Source organism: Rhincodon typus, chromosome 4 (assembly GCF_021869965.1).
Source record: "Rhincodon typus isolate 14 chromosome 4, sRhiTyp1.1, whole genome shotgun sequence".
Taxonomy (NCBI): domain Eukaryota; kingdom Metazoa; phylum Chordata; class Chondrichthyes; order Orectolobiformes; family Rhincodontidae; genus Rhincodon; species Rhincodon typus.
In genome coordinates, this window is record NC_063335.1 from 64,066,835 (window position 1) to 64,092,758 (window position 25,924).

Sequence of the window (25,924 nt, forward strand, 5' to 3'; positions counted from 1 at the left end):
TAAATTGGGACACACTTCAAACAGATTAAGGAACTCTGAACTGGCCATCGGAGAGATATTGTGGGCTTTTGGCTGAATCAGCAGAATTGCATTCAACCACAATATATAATCTCAGAACCTGGCATACTCAGTACTCTACCATTTCAGTTGAGCTGGGCGATCAACCCTCATTCCATGAAGTTTTGATGCCTTGCTAGCAGCATAACCAAACATACCTAAAAATGAGCTGATGACCTGATGTAGCATTAAAACTGTTACGTGTGTGGTTAAACAAAGAAAACAGTATGCAGTGGACGGTGAGCGATCCCATAATCAATGGGTCAGATTTTAAGCTCTGCATTCTTGCCACCAGCCAGCTGTGAGAGGTGGTGGACAATTAAACAACTAACAGGAGCAGCAGGCCCACACATAATATATATTATTCTCAGTGGCTGGACAGGGGAGTCCAATACTTCTAGTACAAAAGATGAGGCTGAAGCAATTGCATCCATCTTCAGTTAGAATTGCTAAAAGAATGATCCATCGCTGATGCCTCCTTTTGGTCCCCAGCATCAAAGTTTTCAGTCTTCAACCAGTTTGACTCGCGCCATTTGACATCAAGAAATGGCTAGAGGTACTGGATATCACAAAGATTACGGACACTGACAACATTGCAGCCATAGCATTGGAGCCCTGCACTCCAGATCCAGATGAGCCGCTGGTAAGCTGTTCCAGTACAGGAACAAACCTGGCATCTACCTGACAAATGAGAAAATTGTGCCCAGGTATGTCCTGGGATCTACTGCAGTTAGACTGTAGTTCCCACTGTTGCTGAGACAAAATCTGATAGTCTTTCTCAGGGATCTCTGCTGTTTGTGGTCTACATAAATGATTTGGAGAAAAACGTGGCTGGTCTAATTAGTAAGTTTGCAGAAGATACAAGGATTGGTGGAGTTGTGGATGGTGAGGAGGTTTGTCAGAGGATACAGCAGGATATTGATCATTTGGACGCATGGGCAGAAAAATGGCAGGTGGAGTTTAATCTGGACAAACGTGAGGTGATGCATTTTGGAAGGTCAAGTACAGGTGGAAATTATATGGTGAATGGCAGAACTGTTAGGAATATTCCTATGCAGAGGGATCTGGGTGTGCAGGTCCACAGTTTGACTGAAGGTAGCAGCGCAGGTAGGTAAGGTAGTAAAAAAGGCCTTATGGCATGCTCGCCACCTTTTGGAAACCGCATTGAGTATAAGGATAGGCAAGTTATGGTGCAGCCTTAGAACTTTAGTGAGGCCATACATGGAATATTGCATACAGTTCTGGTCACCACGCTACCAGAAGAATGTGGTGCTTTGGAGATGGTATAGAAAAGTTTACCAAGATGTTATCTGGTGTGGGGGATTTTCAGCTATGAAGAAAGGTCGGATAGACTGGGCTTGTTTTCACTAGAAAGTGGTGGGGGTGCGGTTTGCGGAGTTCAAAAGAGATGCGAGGCAAGTTTTCACACAAAGGTGAGTGCCTGCAACGTGCTGCCAGAGGTGGTAAAGGAAGCAGACACAATAGCAGCATTCAAAAAGCACCTGGGCGAATACAGGAAAAGGAAGGGAATAGAGGGATATGGATCCTGTAAGTGAAAGCCATTTCAGTATGAAAGAGCAAAATGTGTCGGCGTATGCTTGGAGGGCTGAAGGGCCTGTTCCTGTAATGTATCATTCTTTGTTTTTTGTTCTTCTAATTATTGGTGGGGTTGTTGCTGGTTTCCTGGCTGGGGGAAATGGTACTTTTGCAAGCGTTACGTTCAGTTCATGTATGAAAAAATCCAGTGGTAACAATTTGAGTGACTGAGGCGGTAGTGCGGTCACTAATAGATTAGTTCGATGCCAGGTTGTACCATCTGTTTGTGATAGCGTTTCCCAAATACATCGTGGCCATATGGCTAGTTATGCATTTCCATTCTGCATGGGGAAAATTGCTTGAGTTTAAATAATGTTAATTGCCTATCTTTTTGTACCCTTCCCTTATGCTGCTATTATAGAACGTAGAACTGTACAGCTCAGGCCCTTTTGCTTACGATGGTGTATCGAACATGACACCAAATTAAACTAATCCCTTCTGCCTGCTCCTGGTCCATATCCCTCCATTCCTTGCATAATCATGTGTTTATGTAAAATTCCCTTAAACATACCTTTTTCGTATCTGCCTTCACCATCACCCTGGCAGCACGTTCCAGACTCTTACCACTCTGTGCGTTTTAAAATAGAAATAAAAACAACTTGCTCCTCACATCTCCTTTTGACCCCACCCCCCTCCCCTGTCACCTTTAAATGCATGTCCCCCAGTATTAGACATTTCAACTCTTGGAAAAAGTTTCTGACGGTCAACCCTATTTATGCATCTCAATTTTATACACTTCTATCAAGTTTCCCCTCGGTCTTCGCCGCTCCAGAGAAAACCACCCGAGTTTTTCTAGAGATAGTAGGAACTGCCGATGCTAGAGAATCTGAGATAACAAGGCATGGAGCTGGATGAACATGGCAGGCCAAGCAGCATCTGAAGAAGAAGGGTCTAGACCCGAAACGTCAGCTTTCCTGCTCCTCTGATGCTGCTTGGCCTGCCATGTTCATCCAGCTCTACGCCTTGTTATCCAAGTATTTCTAGCCTCTCCTTTATAGCTCATACCCTCTAATCCAGGCAGCATCCTGTGAAACCTCTTCTGCACTCTCTCCAAAGCCTCCATATCCTTCCAGTAATGTGGTGACCAGAATTGAACTCCATATTCAAGTGCAGGCAGCCCAGAGTCTCTTAAAGCTGCAACATGGCATCCTAACCCGTGTATTCAATTCTCCAAACAATTTAAAGGCAAGCATGCCGTATGCCCTTCTTTGCCATCCTATCTACTTGCATGGCCACTTTCAGGGAGCTATGGACTTGAACCCCGGATCTGTCTGAACAGAATTGATGTAGAGAGTCATGATGTTAACTGTATGCATTTCCTTAACATCAGACCTCCCCAAGTACAGCACTTCACATTTACCCAGATTAAACTCCAACTGCCATTTCTCTGCCCATATCTGCAACTGATCTGTATCCCAATGTATCCTTTGACAACCTCCGATACTATCCGCAATCCCACAGATTTTCGTATCATCTGCAAACTTACTGACTCACCCATCTACGTTTTCATCAAGTCATTTATATTTATTACAAACAGCAGAGATTCTAGAATGCGGAACATCACTGTTCACAGTCCTCCAGCAAGAATAGCACCTTTCCACCACTACACTCTGCCTTATATGGGCAAGCCAATTCTGAATCCATGCAGGCAAGTCCCTGTAAGTCCCATAAATCTTAATCTTATGGATGAGGGACCTTGTCGAACGCCTTACTAAAATCCACGTAGGCACCATCCACTGCTCTACCCTCATCGATCTCCTTTGTCACCTCCTTGGAAAAAGTCAATCATGTTATTAATATATGACCTGCACCGCGCCAAAACCAGGCTGACTGTCCCTAATTAGACCATGCTTTTCTAAATGCGTGTAAATCCTATCCCTAAGAATTCTCTTCAATAGCTTCCTAACCACTGATGTGGGAGTTGCCAGTCTGTAGTTTCCTCAACTTATCTCCATTTCCCTCCTGAAACAAAGGATCAACATTAGCTACTCGCCAATCCTCCGGGACCACTCCAGAGGCTAGCAAGGATACAAAGATCTTGGTCAATTATATCTGATTTTCAACCTAAACTCCTTCCTTTTATTTCTTTGTTCTGATGCACTTGGAGCTTCATTGTTTACATAGAATTTACGGAACAAATTATCCTGACCAGTACTTTTCTCCTCCAGGATAGTCAACTACCTTACTTCTATTCTGGTCAATGTATCCTTCAATTAATTTCTTGCTTGAGTGCATAACCAGCTTCCCTTTTTTACTTTCCTAATTCAAATAGCATTGTCTCCTCAGCTGTTTAATGAGAAAAGACTCATGGGGGTTTGTTTCCTCAAGTCCATGTCTTCAGCTCTTTTAAGTTGTATACTTGAAGTTGAAGCTCAATTGTTGCAGATAAATGTTCCCCATTTCTACTGCCATTTTTATGAATAGTCCAGTGACAAGTAGCTGAATGTGGCACATGCGACTTCGTATACAACAAGCCACAATCAACAATAGATGAATTAATAGTTCACCTGTTTTTGATTACTGAGGTTTGATTATTGTAAAGAAACTGTTAAGAGCCTTCTTTTTTCATTATACTATGAGGTATTATCTGGAACTTAGCCAATAAAACGAAAAGCTAGGTGCAGTTTCTTTGACACTGCAGCACTTCTATATTGATCATTATGTTAGCCTAGATTATTTTCTCAAGTTATTTGGCACAAACACACTAATTTCTCCTATCATCAATATTGATTCTAGTTGGAACTGAATCTTTTTGTACTTTTGTGTATTTTTGGAAGTTAAGAGTATTGCAATTCCCTTTGAAGCGTTTTTAACCTGTGGACTTCTATAACGAATCAAACCTTCTGCCACTGCCTGTACAGTGGTGTATAGTTGGCTTGGAATTTGGTTTCCAATTTGTGCTGATAGAGTTGATGCATAATATTAAATCAAATGAAAACTTTGTGGCGACAGATGTTAACAGCCCTGTCGGCAAACTTTGTAAAGGGCTCGTTGAAAGGAAAGCTGTCTTGACGAGAAAAGTACTCAACAGTAATTACTCTAGGCATTAAGGAACCACTCTTGTAACTTCACTTGTGTGCCCTGGAGAGGAGGTTGCCATAATGACAGCAATTACCTCGTCCAGCTTCACCTGCAAAACTTCCTTTAGATGAATTAAAGGAAGGTTGATGCAGAATAATACAGACAATACAGAAGAGTATTTTCTCTAGTGCAGACTTTGGCCTTTTTTTATTCATTCATGGGTTGAGGGCATCACTGGCTAGGCCAGCATTTATTGCCCATCCCTAATTGCCCAGAGTGCAGTTAAGAGTCAACCACATTGCTGCGAGCTGGATCCGGTAAGGATAGTAGTTTCCTTCCCATAAGGAAGGGAAGGACATAGTGAACAATATGGGTTTTTGTTTTGACAATTGACAATGGATTCATGGTCATCAGTAGACTCCTAATTACAGATTTTATTTTTTTCCCCTTTCTTAAATTCAGTTTCCACCATCTACCATGGTGGGATTCAAATCCAAGTCTCCAGAACATTATCTAAGTCTCTGGATTAACAGTCCAATGTTAACACCACTAGGCATTGTTTCCCCATGATGGCAACAGGTTTTCTCCTAACTGGAATTAATCTGCAGTGTAGTTCTGTTCACTACTATAATTCATACTTTTCAATATTTTACAGGTGAACAAGTAAGTTACCTCCTAATGAAACATTAGTCCTGAAATTGCCTGTGGATTCATTTAGGCTCGTTGACAGCTATATGTATTTTCCCTAGATGATTAACTCATCAGTTTAAATGACAACTCTACATCTACCAGCTTTGTTCATGGGTCTAGTGTCTGTACTAATAGTACTGTCTAAGATATCTTCTGACTGAAATCTTCACCGTACTTCTGTAATTTAGGGATGATTTCAGATTGTTGCAAAGTTGCATCAAGTTTTATTAACCAGTTTTGTTGTATTCCTTTGTATTTATAATCTAATAACTTAATGATTAAAAATTAATTACTCCAGGACCAGTTTTACTCGTATTGGTGCTGTGTAAATTCCGCATACAAAGTTTGCTTCTAATTTCTGATCCATTATATTAGAACTGTTATTTAATGTTCAAATATGCAGAACTCATTTAGATATGCACCTAAATGTAAGAAGTACTTAAAATTCTTAAGATTTAGGAAAGATAACCTCGTTATCTTCCAGTGAGTGGGTTAAAATTGACTCTTATGTAGACGTAGCATTGTATCAAAAGTGAGGAAAACTTAATATACATAGTACATTTTATTTGTTTTTCCTTCAATGTGAGCTTACTCTTGTTCTTCAGTCACTAACAACAATGAGCTGTGGCATGAATTTGTGAACAAGTTTGAGTGTGTTAATTTAGGGAATTTGGTGATTTGTACACTACTGTATGAAAAGTCTGTGTTCTGTGACTTCGATAATTTGTATGTTAGTGAAATATATTTACAGAACAAAAAAAAATTGCCAAAGGTAGGTAAACTATTATAAAAGAACTGCAGATGCTGGAGATCAGAAACAAAAACTGAAATTGCTGGTGAAACTCAACAAATCAAAATTGGAGGTGTAGTGGACAGCAAAGAAGGTTACCTTAGTACAGTGGGACCTTGATCAGATGGGTCAGTGGGCTGAGGAGTGGCAGATGGAGTTTAATTTAGGTAAGTGTTAGGTGCTGCATTTTTCAAAGGCAAATCAGGGCAGGACTTGCACACCTTTTTAAAAGTAAAGTCCTGAGGAGTGTCACTGAACAGACACCTTGGAGTGCAGGTTCATAGATCCTTGAAAATGGAGTTGCAGGTAGATAGGATAGTGAAGCAATCATTTGCTGTGCTTGCCTTTATTGATCAGTACATTGAGTAGAAGAGTTGGGAGGTAATGTTGCAGCTGTACAGGGCATTGGCTAGGCCAGTATTGGAATACTGTTACAAATCTGGTCTCCCTGCTATAGGAAGGATGGTGTGAAATTTGGAAGAGTTCAGAAAAGATTTACAAGGATGTTTCCAGGGCTGGGGCGTTTGAACTGTAGGCAGAGGTTGAATAGGCTAGGGCTATTTTCCCTGGAGCATCGGAGGCTGAGGGTGACCTTGTAGAGGTGTATAAAATCATGAGGGACATGTATAAGGGTAAATAGAAAAGATTTTTTCCCTGGGGTGGGGGAGTCCAAAACTAGAGGGCATAGGTTTAAGGTGAGAGCGGAAAGTTTTTTAAAAGGGACCAAAGCGGCAACTTTCACGCAGAGCGTGGTGTGTGTATGGAATGAGCTGCCAGAGGAAGTGGTGTAGACTTGTACACTTAGCCATCTAGATGCTTTTTAAATGTTTATATGAATAGGAAGGGCTTAGAAAGATATGGGCCAAATGCTGGCAAATGGGACTAGATTTATATAGGATATCTGGTCAGCATGGATGAGTTGGACCGAAGGGTCTGTTTCCGTGCTGTGTATCTGTATGAGTCTATGACTAAATCTGGCAGCATCTGAGGAGAAGGCAAAGTTAACGTTCTGAATCAGGTGAGCAGCAGTTCTGATGAAATCAGCTTGAAACGTTAACTCTGCTTTCTCCTCACAGATGCTGCCAGATCTTTTGAGTTTGCCAATAATTAATTACTTTCTGTTTTTTGTTGTAGGTAAACTATTCACTATGAAGTGAAATAACAGCTTGGCTTGATTGTTCTAAATATAGTCTGGAATGATACATAATTTTGTTTTTTTTTCTAAATTTAAATATGATTTTTTTTCCCCCTATTATCGTCCACATACCATTGGTAAAATCAGCATTCTGAGGATGTCAGTCCGTTTTTTAAAAGATTTTTTTCAGCCAGAACCATCTAACTTTCCCTTCACATTCAACAAATATTCTATGATCAATTTCAACTGCTGACATCGGTGTGATGTATAATGTTTATTCTGCATTGTACTGGGACTTTTTACCTCTTATTTATTCATTTTAAGAAGAAGTAATCTTGCCTTGTTGTTTATGTAAAATGTTTACATATCTGTTATATTAAAATGATCATTGTATCAGACTGAATGCACACAGTTTATCTTGATATACAAGGCTGTTTTTGCAATCAACTTCAATGTGTTTGTCGAAGTGTTATTAGACTTTCAATCCACTTATTATTCATGAGAGAATCTAGTCCATGTATCTTAGTAAATTGTATCGCCCCAATTTTTTTTTGTTTTACAAAAGCAATTAGGCTCATGTGGTCTGCCTCCCTCTCCCTCCCTGCCTGCCTCCCTCTCCCTCCCTCCCTCCCCCTCCTTCATAAAACTTGTCATTTTCATTTTCTGAGGGGATAGCAATTTCTCATCTGTTTCCTCCATGTTTACTGGAAATCCTGAGGATATGCCATTGGACATGGACTGCTGAGAAAATTTGTTTGCATTAGCTGAGAGATTGGCTCTCCCAGAGGAATGTTGAAGCTGGACAAAATTGCTTGCGATTGTAAATTATTTGAAGATGTGGTAATTGCAGGTTTCTTAATTTGAATAGATTTAAACAGTCCTTACCTGGAACCTCGTGAACATGGGTCCACTATAATTCAAAAATGCAACTTTAACTTGAGAACCTATAACAAAAATTGATGATAAAAATGGAAAAGCATTGCATTGGTTCTTTTTACTAATGTCCTCGTGCTTCTTCAGATTTTTCAGTGAAATCATTAGTGGCAAAGCCAAATTAAATGGATGTTTTCTTTCTCAGGCAGTTGAATAGACAGGATAACATTTGCACCTGAACCTTGCCTAATTAGTTTCACTTTCTGCCTATACAGAAACCTAATACATTATACCATGCCATCTTATATTAGTGGGCAAATTTGAATTCTTGTTCTGATTGCCTCTGCGTTTGAACAATCCTTCTCTCTCAGCTGGATCTCCTCTGTTTTAACAAGCATGCTGCTTTTTTTTCTTATGACCTCTGATCATGATATTGGAGGACTGGCAGAATTGGTTTCATTCACCGACAAACCTATCAAAACATGCACCCTCTCCGTCTCTCTCTGGTTCTTCTAGTTGGGATTAGATCCTGAAAAATATTTCTTGCTATTCTATCCTAAACGAATAGGACTGTTTGGTGAATCCTTTGCTTTGCTTGGCTTTGAACTGAGACAATAAATGTCAGTGATATTCTAGAACTTTATCTAGTTTTAATGTGCATCTTAAATGACTAGTTCCTTTATGATTTCACCGTGTGGCTGTAAAGAAAATGATTACTTGTGTGAAATCATTTAATTAAAATATACCTCCTAAATGTAATTTTTATTTGCAAATTCTTTCTTTAGAAATGTTCTTAAAATGGGGCATTCGTTCTGAAATTGGGAGTAAAGTATCTCATTATCGAAGTAGAAGAAACATTCTGATTTAACATTGCAACTGAACATCTAAAGTGAATAGCTACTATAAGCTTTAGTACTGGCATTCTTCACCTTGATGCAAGCAAAAATTAAATAAAAACAGGTATGAAAACATTTGAATTTCAAGTAAAATCCCCACATTTGATCGAATGCTAAACATCCAATAATCCATTTTAGATTGCTGGGATTGATCTTTGCAGCAGATTTAAATGCAAAGTTTTTTTTTAAGAGCAGTATAATCTCCATGAACACTTAATTAATTGAAGGTGTCAGCAGCAATGCCTCGGAATGCCATTTACTTACCAGCAATGTGTTTGGGTTCTGCGACAGCATTTTTTTCATGGATGTGAGAATTCTCCAGTGATTAATTCTGGAGGTGTAGTGAAAGTCACTGAACTTGACATCAAGGTAACATTTAACTGAGTAACATTAATGAACCCAAGAAAAGTTCAGGTTAGTGAGAGTCAGGATGGAAAATCCCTTGACTGGAACCATGTCTGGCACCAAGGAAGATAGTCATGGTTGTTGGAGGCAATCATCTTAGCCCCAGAACATCACTGCAGGTGTTCTTTAGGACAATATTCGAGCCCTATAATCTTCTGTCCCATATGCATACGCACTTCTGATTATAGATAATTTAGTAGTCTGTGTGGATCATTGTGAATAACATTCAGATGGCAATTGGTCTTGAGATGGCAATTAGCTGCCATCGTAAAAGGGAGTTTATCACCTTTTTTGTTTTGACATTGACATCACCATCACCTAGTACCATAAGCATCATTATCCTGGGGATCACAATTAACTCTAAGCTTAACCAGACCCACCACACAAATATAGTGGCCTCGAACAGCTCAGAAACTGGGTATTGCTGGTAGCTTATTTTTCACAATCGTTTTGTGGGATGTGGGTGTCACTGGCTGGCCGGCATTTCTTGCCCATCCTAGTTGCCCTTGAGAATGTGGTGGTGAGCTGCCTTTTTGAACTGCTGCAGTCCTCCTGCTGCGGGTTGACTCACCATGCTAATAGGGAGAGAATTCCAGGTTTTTGACCCAGTGACAATGAAGGAACAGTGATATATTTCCAAGTCAGGATGGTGAGTAACTTGGAGAGGAACTTGGAGGTGATAGTGTTCCCGTATATCTGCTGCCCTTGTCCTTCTAGATGGAAGTGGTTGTGGGTTTGGAAGGTGCTGTCTGAGGATCTTTGGTGATTTTCTGCAGTGCATCTTGTAGATAGAACACACTGCTGCTACTGAGCGTTGGTGGTGGAGGGAGTAAATGCTTGTGGATGTAGTGCCAGTCAAGCGGGCTGCTTTGTCCTGGATGGTGTCAAGCTTCTTGTGTTGTTGGGGCTGCACTCATCCAGGCAAGTGGGTAGTGTTGCTTGTAGATGGTGGACAGGCTTTGAGGAGTCAGGAGGTGAATTACTTGCCGCAGTATTCCCAGCTTCTGGCCAGCTCTTGTAGCCACTCTGGTGAGTCCAGTTGAGTTTCTGGTCAATGGTACCCCAGGATGTTGATAGTGGGGGATTCAGTGATGGTAACACCATTGAATGTGAAGGGGTGGTGGTTAGATTGTCTGTCTCTTAGTGGTGATGGTCATAGCCTGGCATTTGTGTGGTGCGAATGTCACTTGTCAGCCCAAGCCTGGATATTGTCCAGATCTTGTTGCATGTGAACATGGACTGCTTCAGTATCGGAGGAGGCGCGAATGGTGCTGAACCTTGTGCAATCATTGGCAAACATCCCCACTTCTGACCTGATGATGGAGGGAAGGTTATTGATGAAGCAGCTGAAGATGGTTGGACCTAGGACACTACCCTGAGGAATTCCTGCAGAGATATCCTGGAGCTGAGATGATTGACCTCCCACAACCACTACCATCTTCCTATGTGTCAGGTATGACTCCAACCACTGGAGCGTTTGCCCCTGATACCCATTGATTCCAGTTTTGCCAGGGCTCCTTGATGCCACACTCCGGTCAAATGCAGCCTTGATATCAAGGGCTGTCACTCTCACCTCACCTCTGGAATTCAGCTCTTTTGTCCATGTTTGAACCAAGGCTGTAATGAGGTCAGGAGTTGAGTGGCCCTGGTGTCACCTGAGCAGGTGCTGCTTGATAGCACTGTTGATGATACCTTCCATCACTTTGCTTGAGAGTAGACTGATGGGGCGGTTATTGGCCGGTTGGATTTGTCCTGCTTTTTGTGTACAGGACATACTTGGGCAATTTTCCACATTGTCGGGTAGATAGCAGCGTTGTAACTGTAGTGGAACAGCTTGGCTAGGGGAGCAGCAATTTCTGGAGCACAAGTCTTCAGTGCTATTGCCAGAATGTCGTCAGGGTGTATAGCCTGTGCAGTGTCCAGTGTCTCCAATCATCATTTGTTGATATCACGTGGATTGAATCGAATTGGCTGAAGACTGGTATCTGTAATGCTGGGGACCACTGGAGGAGGCCAAGATGGATCATCCACTTGGCACTTTGGCCAAAGACGACTGTGAATGCTTCAACGTTATCTTTTGCACTGATTTGCTGGGCTCTTCCATCATTGAGTTACTCACTGCCTTACTCAAATTATTTCTGCTATCTTCACTTGAGAAGTCAGAACTGTAATAGAATACTGTTCACTTTTCTGGGGGAGTGCAGCTCCAAAATTTACAGCAGAACCTTGATACCTTGGATAAAGCAGCTTACTTGATTTGGCACCCCATCCATCTTGGGTACTTTCACTCTCACTCTCCATCACCAACACACAGCAGTAACAATGTGTACCATCTTTAGGTTCAGCTAGGCCCCTTTTTCAGGGCATTCTGAACTTTGAATCTTTACAACCTCGATGCAGATGCAAGAGAGCATCACCACAGCAACATCTCTCCCATCCACACTTGGAACTATATTGCTGTTCCTTCACTGTCATTGAGTTAAAATCTTGGAATTTGCTAGCTAGTAATAATGCTGTGGATATACTTAATTCACACTGGCTCCATCATTTCAATAAGGCAGCAGACGACCACCACCACTGATAATTAGGGAATAAGTAACAATCCTGCCAATATTACCCAAATAGAGTCCAATAAGGCCATTTTCTTTTTTACCTTAATTTCACAAGCTTGGTGCATTGTGATTTTTGGTTGAACTGTAAGCTCACATTAGACACAGCTCTGTCTTTGGAGACAATGTCCAGTAATTTTCAATATTGTGTTGCCCCAATGTCAAATTGCTGCTGTAGCCTTTTTCACCTGATACTGAAGCATATAAAGTGCATTCAACTCTAGGCCTTGACTTAATGATTCCTTTGCTCCACGTTTATATTGATTAAAGTGTTTACTGAATAGTGTCCAGCTCTTAAGTGAAGGTAGCGTATGTCCTGGCAGGTACAAAAGGGGCTTACCATTATATAGTTCTTTCCATGACCACGAGAACCTATGCGCTACTTTCAAGGTGTTGTTACTGTTAGTGATTTACAGTGTGGAGCATACCATCCCTAATCAGACTTTTAAAAAAACAATTACCTGTAGGATGTCAGTATTGCTGGCTAGACCTGCACTTATTGCCTGTTCTTAATTGCCCTCGAAGCTGGTCATGACCATCTTGAGCAATTGTAGTTGGTGTTTATAGCTAGATTTACAATGTCATTTATGGAGGTAATTCCACGATTTTACCCAATGGCACGAAAGGAACATTTGAGATGGTTCCAAGTCAGGGTGGTGAATGTCTTGAAGGGAACTTGCAGCTGGTGGAGTTCCCACGTATCTGTTGCGCTTGTCCTTCTGAATAGTAATGATTATGGATTTAGAATGTGCTATATAAGGATCTTTTGAGTTTCTTCAGTGTATCTTGTCGATGGTGCACACTGCTGCTACTGAGCTTCATTGGTGTGAAGCATGGATATTTGTGAATGTGGTACCAACCATGCAGGTTGCTTTGTCCTGGATGATGGCAAGCTTTTTGAGTGTTGTTGGAACGTATCCAAGCAAAGTAGAGAGTATTCCATCACGTTCCTTACTTGTACATTGTAGATCGTGGACAGGCTTTAGGAAGCTGGTGGATGAGTTTTGCTGTAGGATTCCTAGCCTCTGACCTGCTCTTGTAACCACTGTATTTGTATGGCTAGTCCAATTCAGCGTTTAGTTAACAAAACCCCTCAGAACATTGATAGTGGGGGCTTCACTGATGGTGCCTTTGAACGTCAAGTGGTGGTAGTTAGCCGTCTCCAAAAAGAGACGGTCTATTGCCTCGCATTTGTGTGGTGCAAATGTTACTTATCACCTTTTCAGCCCAGATATTGTCCAAGTCTTGTTGGATATTGACATGGGCTGCTTCAGTACCTAAGTGGTACCAAATGGTGCTGAACATTGTCACCATTAGCATACCCCACTTCTGGCCTTTTATGATAGAGCAAATGTCATTGAAGCAACTGAAAATGGTTAGGTGCAGGACACAATGCTGCGGAACTCCTCCAGAGATATCCTGGAACTGAGATGACTGACACATAGCAACTGTTCCACATGTTAAGACTCCAAGGAGTGCAGTGAAAATGCTTTGGGGATGCCTTCAAAGCACTCATGAAGAGGTTAGCCATCCTTGCTGGTTCAAGAAAAACCTGGCTCATGACTGAACAAAATAGAAGAAGCTAATTTGGGAAACCATTGATTACATCAAAAAAAGCATTGTCAGGAACAGGGAGAGGTGAGATCATAGTGTCTGAGGCAGTGCACAGACCTCAAAACAACCCATCTGTTCCACGTGACAGAATCTGCAGATTGCACATTGGATTTATTAGCCGTTTCAGAACTCATTACGCAGAAGTGGTATCAATTCAACCTTAATCCCAAGCAACCACCAAAGAGGAGGAGGAATATAGGAAACTGAATTGGTTGCTGTAAAGAGAAAACATTTGATTTATTTTTTTTCCTCTTCTAGATGATATTTGTGATTTTTCTTTCAAACTTTTTCTCTGTTTATAATACCTTGTCCACTGCATGTGCTTGTACCTTTTGATGGTTGACCATTTTCACACAGATGCCATGCAGGCAACATGGAAGGTCAGGGTAATAAAACAATTTTCTTGCTCACCCCTCTGCTGCTTTCAAACTTTTATATCTGATGTCAGTTCCTGAGACAAAGGCATGAAATTTATGAAAGCTAACCGGTATCCTGTTCTTTTGGCATATATTTAGCTTTTGCAACACCACTGTCACATCACCAACTATAGGCACTTAGTAGTATTTCAGTACACTTGTGAAGATGCTGTCTCACAGTTTAAAGAATAAGTTATATTATTTCAGTGTTTAAGTTTGCCAGAAGAGTAAGAGTGCATGAAAAACCTGGAAATTTGAATATAAGCATAATCTCCTAGTTGAACTTCACGTGATGAGTTGCTTATTACATGAAGTTTTCGATAGGAAGAACTTGTGACCCAATGAGAAATATCATAAAAGTGAACGATTTACTAGTCCGAGTGAACTTTCACTTGTAGTACTACAGTAGGTTGAGGAGAATAACACATTCTTGTCCAGTGCCTTTGAATCCCGTAGCATTTTGGTACCCTTTGTCCAACTGTGTACATGTGAATTTAAATGTAGTTTTCTCTGTGTTGGTGCCAGGGATTTTATTTTTGAAATGTTTATAGGATTTAGATTATTCAAATTAACATTCCAAGTTTTGTTAATCTTTGGAAAGAAATACTGAAGATAAAATACCAATTGACAAAATTCCTGATTGGTTAGTTGATGTTTTGAAAAGCAGCTATCTAATACAGTAGCAGAATAACCAGAAGGCCAGTAACTCCTGTGTGTGGAGAAACCATGAAGGCAAATGTCTTGACAGTTATGCCTTTTAAATCCAGTCATTTAATGATGCCTACATTTGAGAGGCATCATTTGGATTTGCTTGCATAGATGTTGCAGAGGCTCTCAGCTATTTCACTGAATGAAAAGATTTACTGTTGCTCCTATAAGTCTACATTGTAGTATATGGAGGATAACAAATGGAGAAAGATAGATTTACTCATCTTGTGGTGCCATATTTCTCATACTTCAAATGAAGTTAACTGCAAAATGATTTTTTATTTTTCATTCTTTGAAGTTTACTGTTTCATCTTTCCTGCACATCACACATGATGCAAACAATTTCATCTACTTAAATTTAAGTCCTTGAAGAAAACGGTAATTAGGTTAAGTTAACCATGCTGAACAGTTAGCATTTAATTGTTTTGAACGTTGTCAAAAGCTTTCTGTTAATTGACTCGCATGGGGAGGCCTTTTTTCTTCTTTTGTCCCTCTGGATGAAGAGATGGTCACTCAGGGACACAATTTATATTTTATATTAATGTCATGTAGTTCTGGCTGAAAGTCTTAGTTTTGTTTTTATTTTTCCATTGCCGTTTGCTGACCTCAGCCATGGTATGTTGAGGATAACTTGGTTCCTGAAGTGAGGACTACTACTTGTAAAGGTGAGCATTTAAAATAAAAGACAGTTTCCAGCTCTTTTATGATTATCATTTCAGTCATGCACAGTTCTCAATGGAGAGGTTAACAGGCTAACAGCTTCCACCTTTTTTGCCATGTCACCAGTACTGAAAAGGATAGGTTGTCTAAATTTGCCCACATTTAATAACCTTCCTCTCTCAAATGAAGTGAATTACCTCTACTGGTTTTCTCATAGCACAAGTGCATTTGGTGAGTCATTTATATAGCAATTGTAGTTGCAGTGTATTTCATTTTATTTTAGGCAATTGATTGGTACGTCAGATTACAGTGCTTATTTCTACAACTTAAGCACTACAATAAGTTTGAAAATGGTGTCAGAGTATTTTCTAAATAATTTTCACATTGTCTTGAATTTTCTTGTTTGGTGAAGAGCAGGTGAATAAGCCAAGATATGCTTTTTGTCATGCTGCCATTAATACAAAATCACTATTATGTTTTTGGTTAAATTGTTTGGCTATAATAATGAATATAGTGGAAGCATGAAGAGATTTTCAGTGTATGTTTGAGCTCATTTTATTTATTTTTTTTTAAAAGGATTCCTACACTGTGTGACTTTGAACCATTGCACCAGCATCTTCAAATCCTGTGTAATTTAGTCAAAGCTGCTCAGAGTTGGGATGAAATGTCCCAAACCATCACAGACTTGTTGACTGAGCAAAAGGTAATGGTTTGTATTAATTAGTAGGACTTAAAATTTTAATTTGCTGTTTCCTAACCATGACAGAAAATTATTTCCTCCATAACAATTAAAGCAAATCCAGTTTTAAACTGTTAAAACACTTGTGTATTTTTCTGTCCATTAATGCATTTATCTCTGTGAATCGGGAAAATCCAATTTGTCTTGTAAATTCAACCATCATTTGAAAAGCTCCAAAGAGGTTGTGTATTCTTCCAGGTTCAAGAATTTTGTCAGCTTGTCACTTGCGAACCGATTATAATGTCAGTGCAATGCAGTACTTGTGGACTTTATGTTTAGTGGCTTAGCCTTTAATTAATTGAAGAATTACTAAAGATTCATCACATTCATTTGTCCTGAGTATTAAGCTAGTGTACACTTAACAGCTGTATCCACCTGAATTGCTCATCAGTGCCAGAGAATGGGACTCTTTCTGTTTGAGGTGAACCATGTCTGCATCAAAGGCTTCAGGCCAGTTGAATTCAGTGTGAAACAATACAATCGCCAAGTATTTGGAGCACGGAAACATGTATTCTGTTCAATACATTCTCCTCATGCACCTTCCCCTCCCCTCCTTTATTTAGCATTCACCATATCTCTCTATTCTTTTCTCCCTCATTGGTTCCTCTCTCTTTTTTTTAATGTGTCTGTCATTTATCTTATTCCTTTAGTAGTGAGTTCTACATTCTTAGACTTTGGGTAAAGAAATTCCACCTGAAGTTTTCACTAGATTTGTTGTTAAGCCTTACATAGAAGACAGTCTTAAGTTTTGGCCTTACCTCAGCATTTACATTCCCTACATGTGCATATACTAAATCCTTGAGATTATGAAAGCATTTTTAGTTGGCCACCCTTTGTTCAGTCTTTTATGTTTGTTCCAATCTATTCTGTTAGGTATAACTAATTTATAATATCTTAATCTAATGTTCCTTGCTACCTCAAATAATAAGTGGGATGAACTTGTGCACTTCTTCTGTTTTTGTCACAAAAATTAGAACGTCTGATCACCCTACTTCTCAGCCATGATTTTGCATCTTTCTCTGATTTTCTCTACTGTTTGCACGTATGTACTATCTGAGCTATGCTTGTCCATGTGACCCATATTCTGTTCTCTTGACTGTATTCCTACTCCATATGAGCTGATTATTAATAGTTATCTCCCCTTAAGCTCGGTTCACTTTTCTTCAAATCTGGAATCATTTTCCTCCCTTCCTATCTGCAAGAAGAAACCCTTAATGCATGTATCCCTGCAAGCTGCTACCCTACCTTTAAGCCTCATTTCCCCTCAATCAGTGCTGGGATCTTTCTCGTAACTCTGGTTGAATCTCTGAAATCAGTTTTTTGCACCTATTATTGTACCAAATAACTTTCATTTCTTCAAGACCCCAACAGTAACTGCTGAAAGCTAAAGATCCTGGCTGTGTGGGAGTTTGACTACACCCATTCGGGCTAATTCATTTGTTCCAACTTTTAGGGAAAAAAAGGCCATACGTGCTGTTTACTGTAGTGGTTCTGGTAGATTGCTTGCCACCTCTGCCTTATAACCTGTCTTCAAATAAAACCCAGGACTTTTGCATCTTAAAGCCACAGCATCATCACAACACCTTCACCAGGACCTTCTGTTACTACCTCTAATTTTGCCTAATTTAAATCATGGCACAGCTAATCTAATGCTGAAATCTGCATCACTGCCTCTGCAGATTTTAGCTTTGATTCTTGGCTAATTTCCCAAGTTCTACCCTCTGCAAACTTGAGGTGATTTGAAAACTAAATACTTGGAAGCAGCACTTTTTCAACAATAACCTACTCGCTGTCACTTTGTTTTGGGTTCCACCTGGCTCACTCAGCTCCTCATTTCATTACAGTCTTGGTTCAGATTGGCTTGAGCAGGGAAGTGAGGCTGAATAGGTATGGTTGCTGGAGGTCAGTCATTTCAACTGTAGGACATAACTAGAGGAGTTATTTAGTGATGTCCTTGGCCCAACAGCATCTTCAGCTGCTTCATCAATTAGCATTGCTACATCACAAGTTCAGGGGTGAAGATGTTCACCAATGATTGCACCTTTTGTAAATCCTCAAACTGAATTAGTACAGGGCCTGGATAATATTTACACCTGGGCTGATGGTGTGATGTGAATATACTTGTCTAAGTAACAGACAATAATGATCTCTTAAAACGAGAGATTTGAACATTGTCCTTGTGATATTCATATTCTATATCCTTGCCATCATTGAATCCCCCATTAGCACTGTTCTGGGTGTTACTATTGATGAGAAATTGAACTGGTCCAGCCATATAATTACTGTGGCTGCATGAGCAGGTCAGAGGCTGGGAATTTTGTAGTGAGTAGGTCACCTGTGACTGCTCAAAGTGACTGCAAAAGAGTGATGGAATATTTTACACTTGCCTGGATTGGTGCAGCTCCAACAAAAGTCAAAAGACTCAACACCACCCAGAACATAGCAGTCCACTTGATTAGCACTGCATCTGATACCCACAGGACTCACTCCCTACACCACTGGCGCACAGTGGCAGAAGTTATAAGATTACAATTACAAGTTACAAGGAATGTATCAAGACTTATTTGACACCATCTTCCCAACCCGAGACCTCTACGACTTGGAAGCACAAGAGCAGCAGAGACCTGGGACTATCAACAACTGCTAGTCCCTCTCCAAGCCCAACACCATCCTTACTTTTAAAAAGGTATTCTCATTCCTCTATGATCACTGGGTCAACATCCTGGAAACTCTCGCTAACAGCACTATAGATGTCCTCCATTCCATGGACTGCAGCAGTTCAAAACTTACCACGACCAACTTCAGTAATTAGGAGTAAAGATGTAATGCTGCCATACACGTTGACACCCACATCCTGAGTGAATAATAAAACCTATATCTTAACTTTCTACTTATTTTGAAACCACTGCTGTTTATAGTTTTTGGAATTATAAAGTCAAGTTGATTTCTCCAGTGACCAAAGACTGGCTCTGCGTCTTTTTGACATTTGTGCATGAAAGTTGAACTTGAATAGTCAGCTCCAAAGTTTTGGAAAAAAGTGAAGAATTGAGAGGAAGGGCAATTACTAAGTCATGGAAGAATGTGTTTGAGAAATTGAGGAGAGTGCAATTGGTTTTGTAGAGGCTGTGTGGAAACCAGGAAGAGGAAGAGAGTGAAGGAAAAGCAAAAGTGGGAGGGAGGGAAAAGGAGGAGGAGAAAATTGAGATAGGGTAGGCAGTTAATTTACAAAATTAGAGCTATTTTGTAACTTGCATGAAACTACTTTTTCACTGATGCTTTTTACATTTTTTTTTTCTGCTTACAGGTGTCCCTGGATCAACCTTCGATAACGACACCAACAAAACACAGGTTGGAAAGCACAACCAGAACTAAAACTACCTCTTCGAGATCCACATCTACACTTAGCCTTCAGGGACCAGTCTGTCCACCTGCCAATGTTCCTGCCTCGTTAGAAGAGCTGTCTCCTGATAGTATTGATGCCCATACATTTGATTTTGAAACCATTCCTCATCCAAATTTAGAACAAGTTCTCAAACAAGGATCTATAGATATGGACTCATTGGCAGAAAGTCCAGAGTCTGATTTTGTGTCTGCTGTAAATGAATTTATGATTGAGGAGAGCTCAACTTCACCCAACTTGAACAGTGACCCACAAAGTCCTGAAATGATGCTTGAGTCATTATATTCTTCAGTTATTAATGCCATTGATAATAGACGAATGCAAGATACAACTTTTGGTGAAAATGAGGATTCTAAAGAAGTTGCAACTCTTAAAGTGCATTTAGAAAAATACAGGCTTATCACTGAAATGTCTCAGTTACATTTTATAAACATTAAAAAAGATCTTAATCGTTTCAGAGAACTTGTTCAGAAAGAACAGTGTGATATTAGTAGTTCTATGAAAAATGTAAGTGAAGAATTAAGAAACATAATTGAAACTGTAAAATGTAGAGTTGAAGTGGGAGCAAAGGAAAATTACCAACAAAAATTAGAGATTTTAAGAAAGGATTATGAAGATCAAATGGACAAATTGAATGTTGAATTAGTGACTGCTCAGCAAAATGTAGATCGGCTGAAAAAGGATTTGTTGGAACTTGAAAACTACATAAAACAGAAGGACCGTGAGTTTGCTGAGGCAAGAACTGAAAATGAAACTCTCTTGTGTTTACAAATCAGTAAAGATAAAGAAATACATGACTTGGTGGAAGATAGAAAAAAGAAGGAAACCGAAATCCAAGAACTCAAACAATTGAAAGAGAGTTTGTTAGAAGAATTAAACAGACTTAATATAAAAGCTGAACATGAAATGAAGTGCTTAAGGGAAGAGCTTCAAACTCTCGAACAAAGTCATCTGAAGGACCTTGAAGATAACCTGAAAGTCAGGCATCAGCAAGAATTGAAAAAGTTAATGACTGATCATAGTAATCTGCAAGAACAAATCTCAAAGGAAAATGAAGCAAGGTTAGATCGCGTGCAGCAGTCTCTTACAATGATGCTTCAGGACCGAGAACAAGAACTGAATGAACATAAATTGAAAGTATCTGAACTTTCTGACTTTAGGTGCAGTTTGGAAGCTGAATTGGCTTTGAAGGAAGTGGAAACCGAGGAATTAAAACAGCGCTTGAAAGAGATTCAAGTCCAACAAGAAGAGATTGCAAAATGTCAAGTTATGAAAGAAACTGAAACTGAGAAATATAGGGAAGAGATAACTGACTTGAAACACCAACTTCAGCTAAAGAATGAGGAATACAAGGTAGGCCTTGCAGAAGAAAGAATACTAATGACCACAGAGAAAGATCAGTGTATTTCTGATCTGTTAGACAGGCAAGAACAGGAGAAGGCCTTACTTAAAGCAGAACTAGATAAATTGGATGTAATGAGACAGCAAGCACTTGATGTGGAGGTAGCATTAAGAGGACAAGTTGAAGAGCTCACCACTAAACTGAAAGAATATTTGAAAACAATAGAAACTGAAAGGGAGGAAATGGTGTCTGAGAAGCAGAGAATTGCCTTTGAAGTTGAAGCAAAATATAAAGCGACTATTCATGATCTTGAAGAGGAGAAGCAACAGCTGCTCAACACATTAAGCCAGGAAAGGGAGGAATTTGTTAGAAATAAAATGCATGAAGATCATGAATGCAAAAGACAAGCACTTGAGCAAGAATTGCAAATAAATCAACAGGTTGAAAGTCAACTTGAAGATCAAAGTAGAGCTGAGAGGTATGCAAAGTTCCCATATCTTATCCAATTGATGCACAATAGTGATTTGTCCTGAGATATCCTAAGATTTTTTTTTTAATTCAAGATCAAGGATAAGAAACAATGTTCTTGCTTTTTCCATTTAGAAAAGCAAAAACCAATTCCTTTGAATTCATTTTCAGGTACTGTACTAATAAACAATTGTGGAAATTTTGCTTTATTCACTCAAAATGTGGGCATTGCTAGCTGGCAGCATATATTGGCAGATCCTAGTTGCCCTTGAAGATGATGGTGAGCTGCCTTCTTGAACCGCTGCAGCCTATATGCTATAGGTACACACAATGCCGTTACTGAAGGAATTTCAGGTGACATACTTCCAAGTCAGATTGGTGAATGTCTTGGAGGGGAACTTGCAGATGGTTGTTTCCATGTATCAACTGCCCTTGCCCTTCTAGATGGAAGTGGTTGTAGGTTTGGAAAGTTGCTGTCTAAGGCTGTTTGAATTTCTGCAGTGCACGTTGTTGATACTGAGAGCTAGTGGAGGGAATGAATGTTAAATGATATCGATATTTCTTAGCATGCATATGTGATATGTTACATATGACTGTTCTCTCCTCCAATCTCATTGTTGTGTAAACCTTTAATTCTTGAGGTGACTCAGCGTTACTCCCTATTAAGAAATGATTAATTTAAGGCTGACCTACTAGGTAATAGGAGGAGTAGTTCCCCTTTTCCTCCTGTTTTTCCTCCTTTTCCAATTCCCCTAACTCACTCTCTACGTGAAGCAGTGATTTACATTTACTGCTTTCAATGTAGTCTACTGGAATTGCTGTTCACAATGCACTCTGGTATACAGTCCAGACAACCACTTTGATAGGCTCCTGCATTCAGTCCACAAAGATGTCCTCCTTGGGCTTGTTGTAATACTCCACTAAAGCCCAGCACAAGTTAGAGGAAAAGTACCTCATCTTCTGGACTCCATGTTGACTTTCACAACTTAAACCACAAATATGTCCTCCATTTTGATTTCTACCCCAGTGCTTGTATGTATCTTCACAGAAGCCTTTCAGTGCAGAAGAATGCTGTTCACTGCTTCTATTGAATGATCATCCAATACTTTGAATCAGTTTCCACCATCCATTCGGGCAGTGTATTGCAGATGTTAAATACTCAAAGTTTATTTCTACATTATATTTGCTTCTTTTGCTAATTATGATTAATTTTAGCCCCATCATTCTCTGTTCTTTTTACAAATGGGAGCAGTTTCTCCCCATCTCTTGTGTCTCCCTACCTCTTCAGACCTCTTTGTGATTTTTGAAAACATCAATCACATTTCCTTTTTGCTTTCTCCTCTCTGAGGAAAGCAGTCCCAATCTTCTCCAATCTGCCTTCATAACTGAAATTTCTTGTCCCTAGAATATGTTCTTATAAACCTGTCCTGTACTCTTGCTCCAGTGTGTTTGCATCATTCCTGAAGTGTGGCACCCGGATGGTACGTCACAGCCCAGCTTAGGCCTAGTTAGTGACTTGTTCAAGTGTTTCTGCTTTCAGTCAGAGATGATCTTTAGTTTGTTCTGGATCAATACTTTGTTCCTTTATTTCTAATATTGGTATTTACTGCTGTCATGACATTTTTGGCATTTTAGAATGGTGTCCTTTTTAACCCTGTCCATGAGATTCCTTTCTCCTTTTACCTCCCCTCCAACCTACTCCCTAGCTTTTTATACAGCACAAATCTCATCACTTTTTTGAAGGAAATCCTCTTTGACTCAAAACATTTTCTCTCTGCCAGGTGCGCAGATTTTCCCAGCACTTTGTTTTTAATTTCAAGTTTTCAGCATCTGCAGTATTTTGCTTCCATCCTGTATACTCATTTCTGGATCCATAGTGCTTCACACACCGGAGGTGGCAGTATATTGGCATGCATTCTCGAGAAAAGGACCTGGGGACATGTCAGTGTTGACTCCAGACCCCAAAAGGTTTCATGGTATCACATCAATCATAACCAAGAATACCTTCTGTTGATTATGAAAGCTTCTATACCACCTACTGCTCTCCCTGAGCTGATATATCAGTGATGTTCAAGCACTATTTGGAAGAAGCACTGAAGGTGGCATGGACACATAACAAAGGGATCTTGGGGTGCTTGCCCACAGATCCCTGAAGGCACAGGACAAGTTAACGTGGTGCTTAAGGCGTACAGGACACTTGCCGTTATCAGTTGTGGCTTAGAATATAGAACAGGTTATGTTGAAGGTATGCAAAACTCCGGTTAGGCCGCAGTGGAGTTCTGTGTGCATTTCTGGTTGCCTCACTATTAAACTGACATGATTGCACTTGAGGGAATGTAGAGGAGACTCACCAAGCTATCGCCTGGGTTGGAGCATTTTAGCTATGAGATGAGATTGTTTAGAGTAGAGAATACCGAGGATGGATCTGATAGAAGTGTATAAAATTGAAGGATATGGACAGCTTACATAGGAAGTAGGAGTGTTCCCTTTTTTAGTTGAGTCAATAATGAGATGGTATTGTTGTTTTCAGGTGAAGAACAAGATATTTAGAGGTGATGTGAAGAGAGTGGTAGGAATCTGGAATTCCCTATATTAAAAAAAAAAACAAAAACTAAAAGAACTGCGGATGCTGTAAATCAGGAACAAAGACAAAGTTGCTAGAAAAGCTCAGCAGGCCTGGCAGCATCTGTGAAGGAGAAAACCGTTAACGTTTCGGGTCCGGTGACCTGTCCTCTGAACTGATAGTGGCTGGGAAAATGTCGGTTTATATGCACAAAATAGGGAGGTGGGTGGGGTAGGGAGTAAATGACAGGATAGAGCCCAAAGAGAGGAAGACAGTTGGACAGACAAAGGAGTTGCTAATGATCAGGCTGGGAGGGTGACCAGTTATTAATGGGGACTGTTGGTGACTAACAACAGGGCGTGTGTAATGGCAGGCTATGTGGTAACAAGGCCTGGTGTGTGGGGTAGGGGGCTGGGACAAGGGAGAGTTTAGGCCGTAAAATTATTGAACTCACTAAGTCCGGAGGACTGTAGGGTCCCTAAGCAGAAAATGAGGTGTTGTACCTCCAGCTTGCGTTTGGCTTTGCTGGAACACTGCAGCAAGCCAGAGACAGATGTTGGCCAGGAAGCAGGGTGGTGCATTAAAGTGGTAGGCAACAGGTAGTTGATGTTGGATCTGGAATACACTTCCTGAGAGGGTATAGAGGCAGGAAGTCTCTCAACCGTTATAAAATACATGGATAGACACTTGAAATGTCATAACATTCAAGGCTATGGGCCATGTATTGGAGAGTGGTTTTACTGTAGGTATGTCGCTGAGGACTCAATTGGGCAAAAGATTCACATTATCTGTGCTTGTCATGATTTTCTAAACCTCCATAAGGTCATCACTCAGCCTCCAACGTTCCAGGGATAAAAAGCCCAAGCATCTTCAGTCTTTCCCTATAGCTTAAACCCTCCATTCCCAGCATCATTTTTGTAAATCTTTTCTGAATCCTTTCAACATCTTTCTTACAGCAGGGAGGCCAGAACTGAATGCAGTATTCTAAAAGTGGCCTCACCAACATCATGTACAACTGCAACATAACCTCCCAATTCCTATACTCGGTGCACTGACCAATGAAGGCAAGCGTGTCAAATACGTTCTATATCATCCTGTCTACCTTTTTTGACTCCACTTTCAAGGAACTGTGCATCTGCAACCCTAGGGCTGTTTGTTCAGCAACACTCCCCAGGGCCCTACCATTCATTGTGCAAGTCCTGCCATGATTTTCCTTGCCAAAATGCAACACCTCACATTTAGATAAATTAAACTCCATCTGCCACTCCTTATTCCATGAGCATTAAAATCATCTATGTTGACAGAGCCCTAAACTTGAGTTCAGTGGGCAATGCTGAATGTTTATAGTCATCTTCAACCATGAATTCTCAGATGATCTATCTCATTTAGACCGTTAACATAAATACCACATTTCAGCCAATTGGATTTGCTGCTGAGAATTTGCTGATCGCTCTGGTCAAGCAAGACTATGAGCCTTGGTAACGTCCTGGCTGCAGTGATGAAGACTTATGTTCCAGATCTGGCTGTACCTCTTTCTGAGCTGTTCCAAAACACTTATGAAAATATCTACCAAAATGCATAAAGATGTTGGTATATCTTGTTCAAAGAGTGCAAAACCAATCTAGCCTATTATTATCTATCCATCCATCTGTTCTAAATCGTATGTAAATTAATGAACAGTATTATTGATAGTACTGTACAGCAAAACCACCTCACTAATAATCTGCTCATCAATGCTCACTTTATTATGCCATACCACTTGGTTCATTACAGCTTTGGTCCAAACGTGGTCAAAACAACTGAATTCCAGCGATGAGTTAGAAGGAATTTCCATTTAAAACACAGTATTTGGTAGAATATAATATTAAGGATCCTAAGTAAAATTTAAATCGGTGTGATTAGATGGAGCTTTTCCACTGGTTAGTGTCATAGCTAGTACAAA

The 25,924-nt window shown here is 40.1% G+C and overlaps 1 protein-coding gene across 1 annotated transcript in view; it reads left to right on the forward strand.

The window, feature by feature from the left end:
• Positions 1-25,924, forward strand: part of rb1cc1 (RB1-inducible coiled-coil 1) — a 181,448-nt gene that overhangs the window by 54,627 nt on the left and 100,897 nt on the right. The window contains exons 13-14 of the mRNA XM_048596119.1: positions 16,047-16,173; positions 19,514-21,429. Coding sequence (XP_048452076.1) covers positions 16,047-16,173; positions 19,514-21,429 — 2,043 coding nt within the window. The remainder of the gene's footprint in view (positions 1-16,046; positions 16,174-19,513; positions 21,430-25,924) is intronic.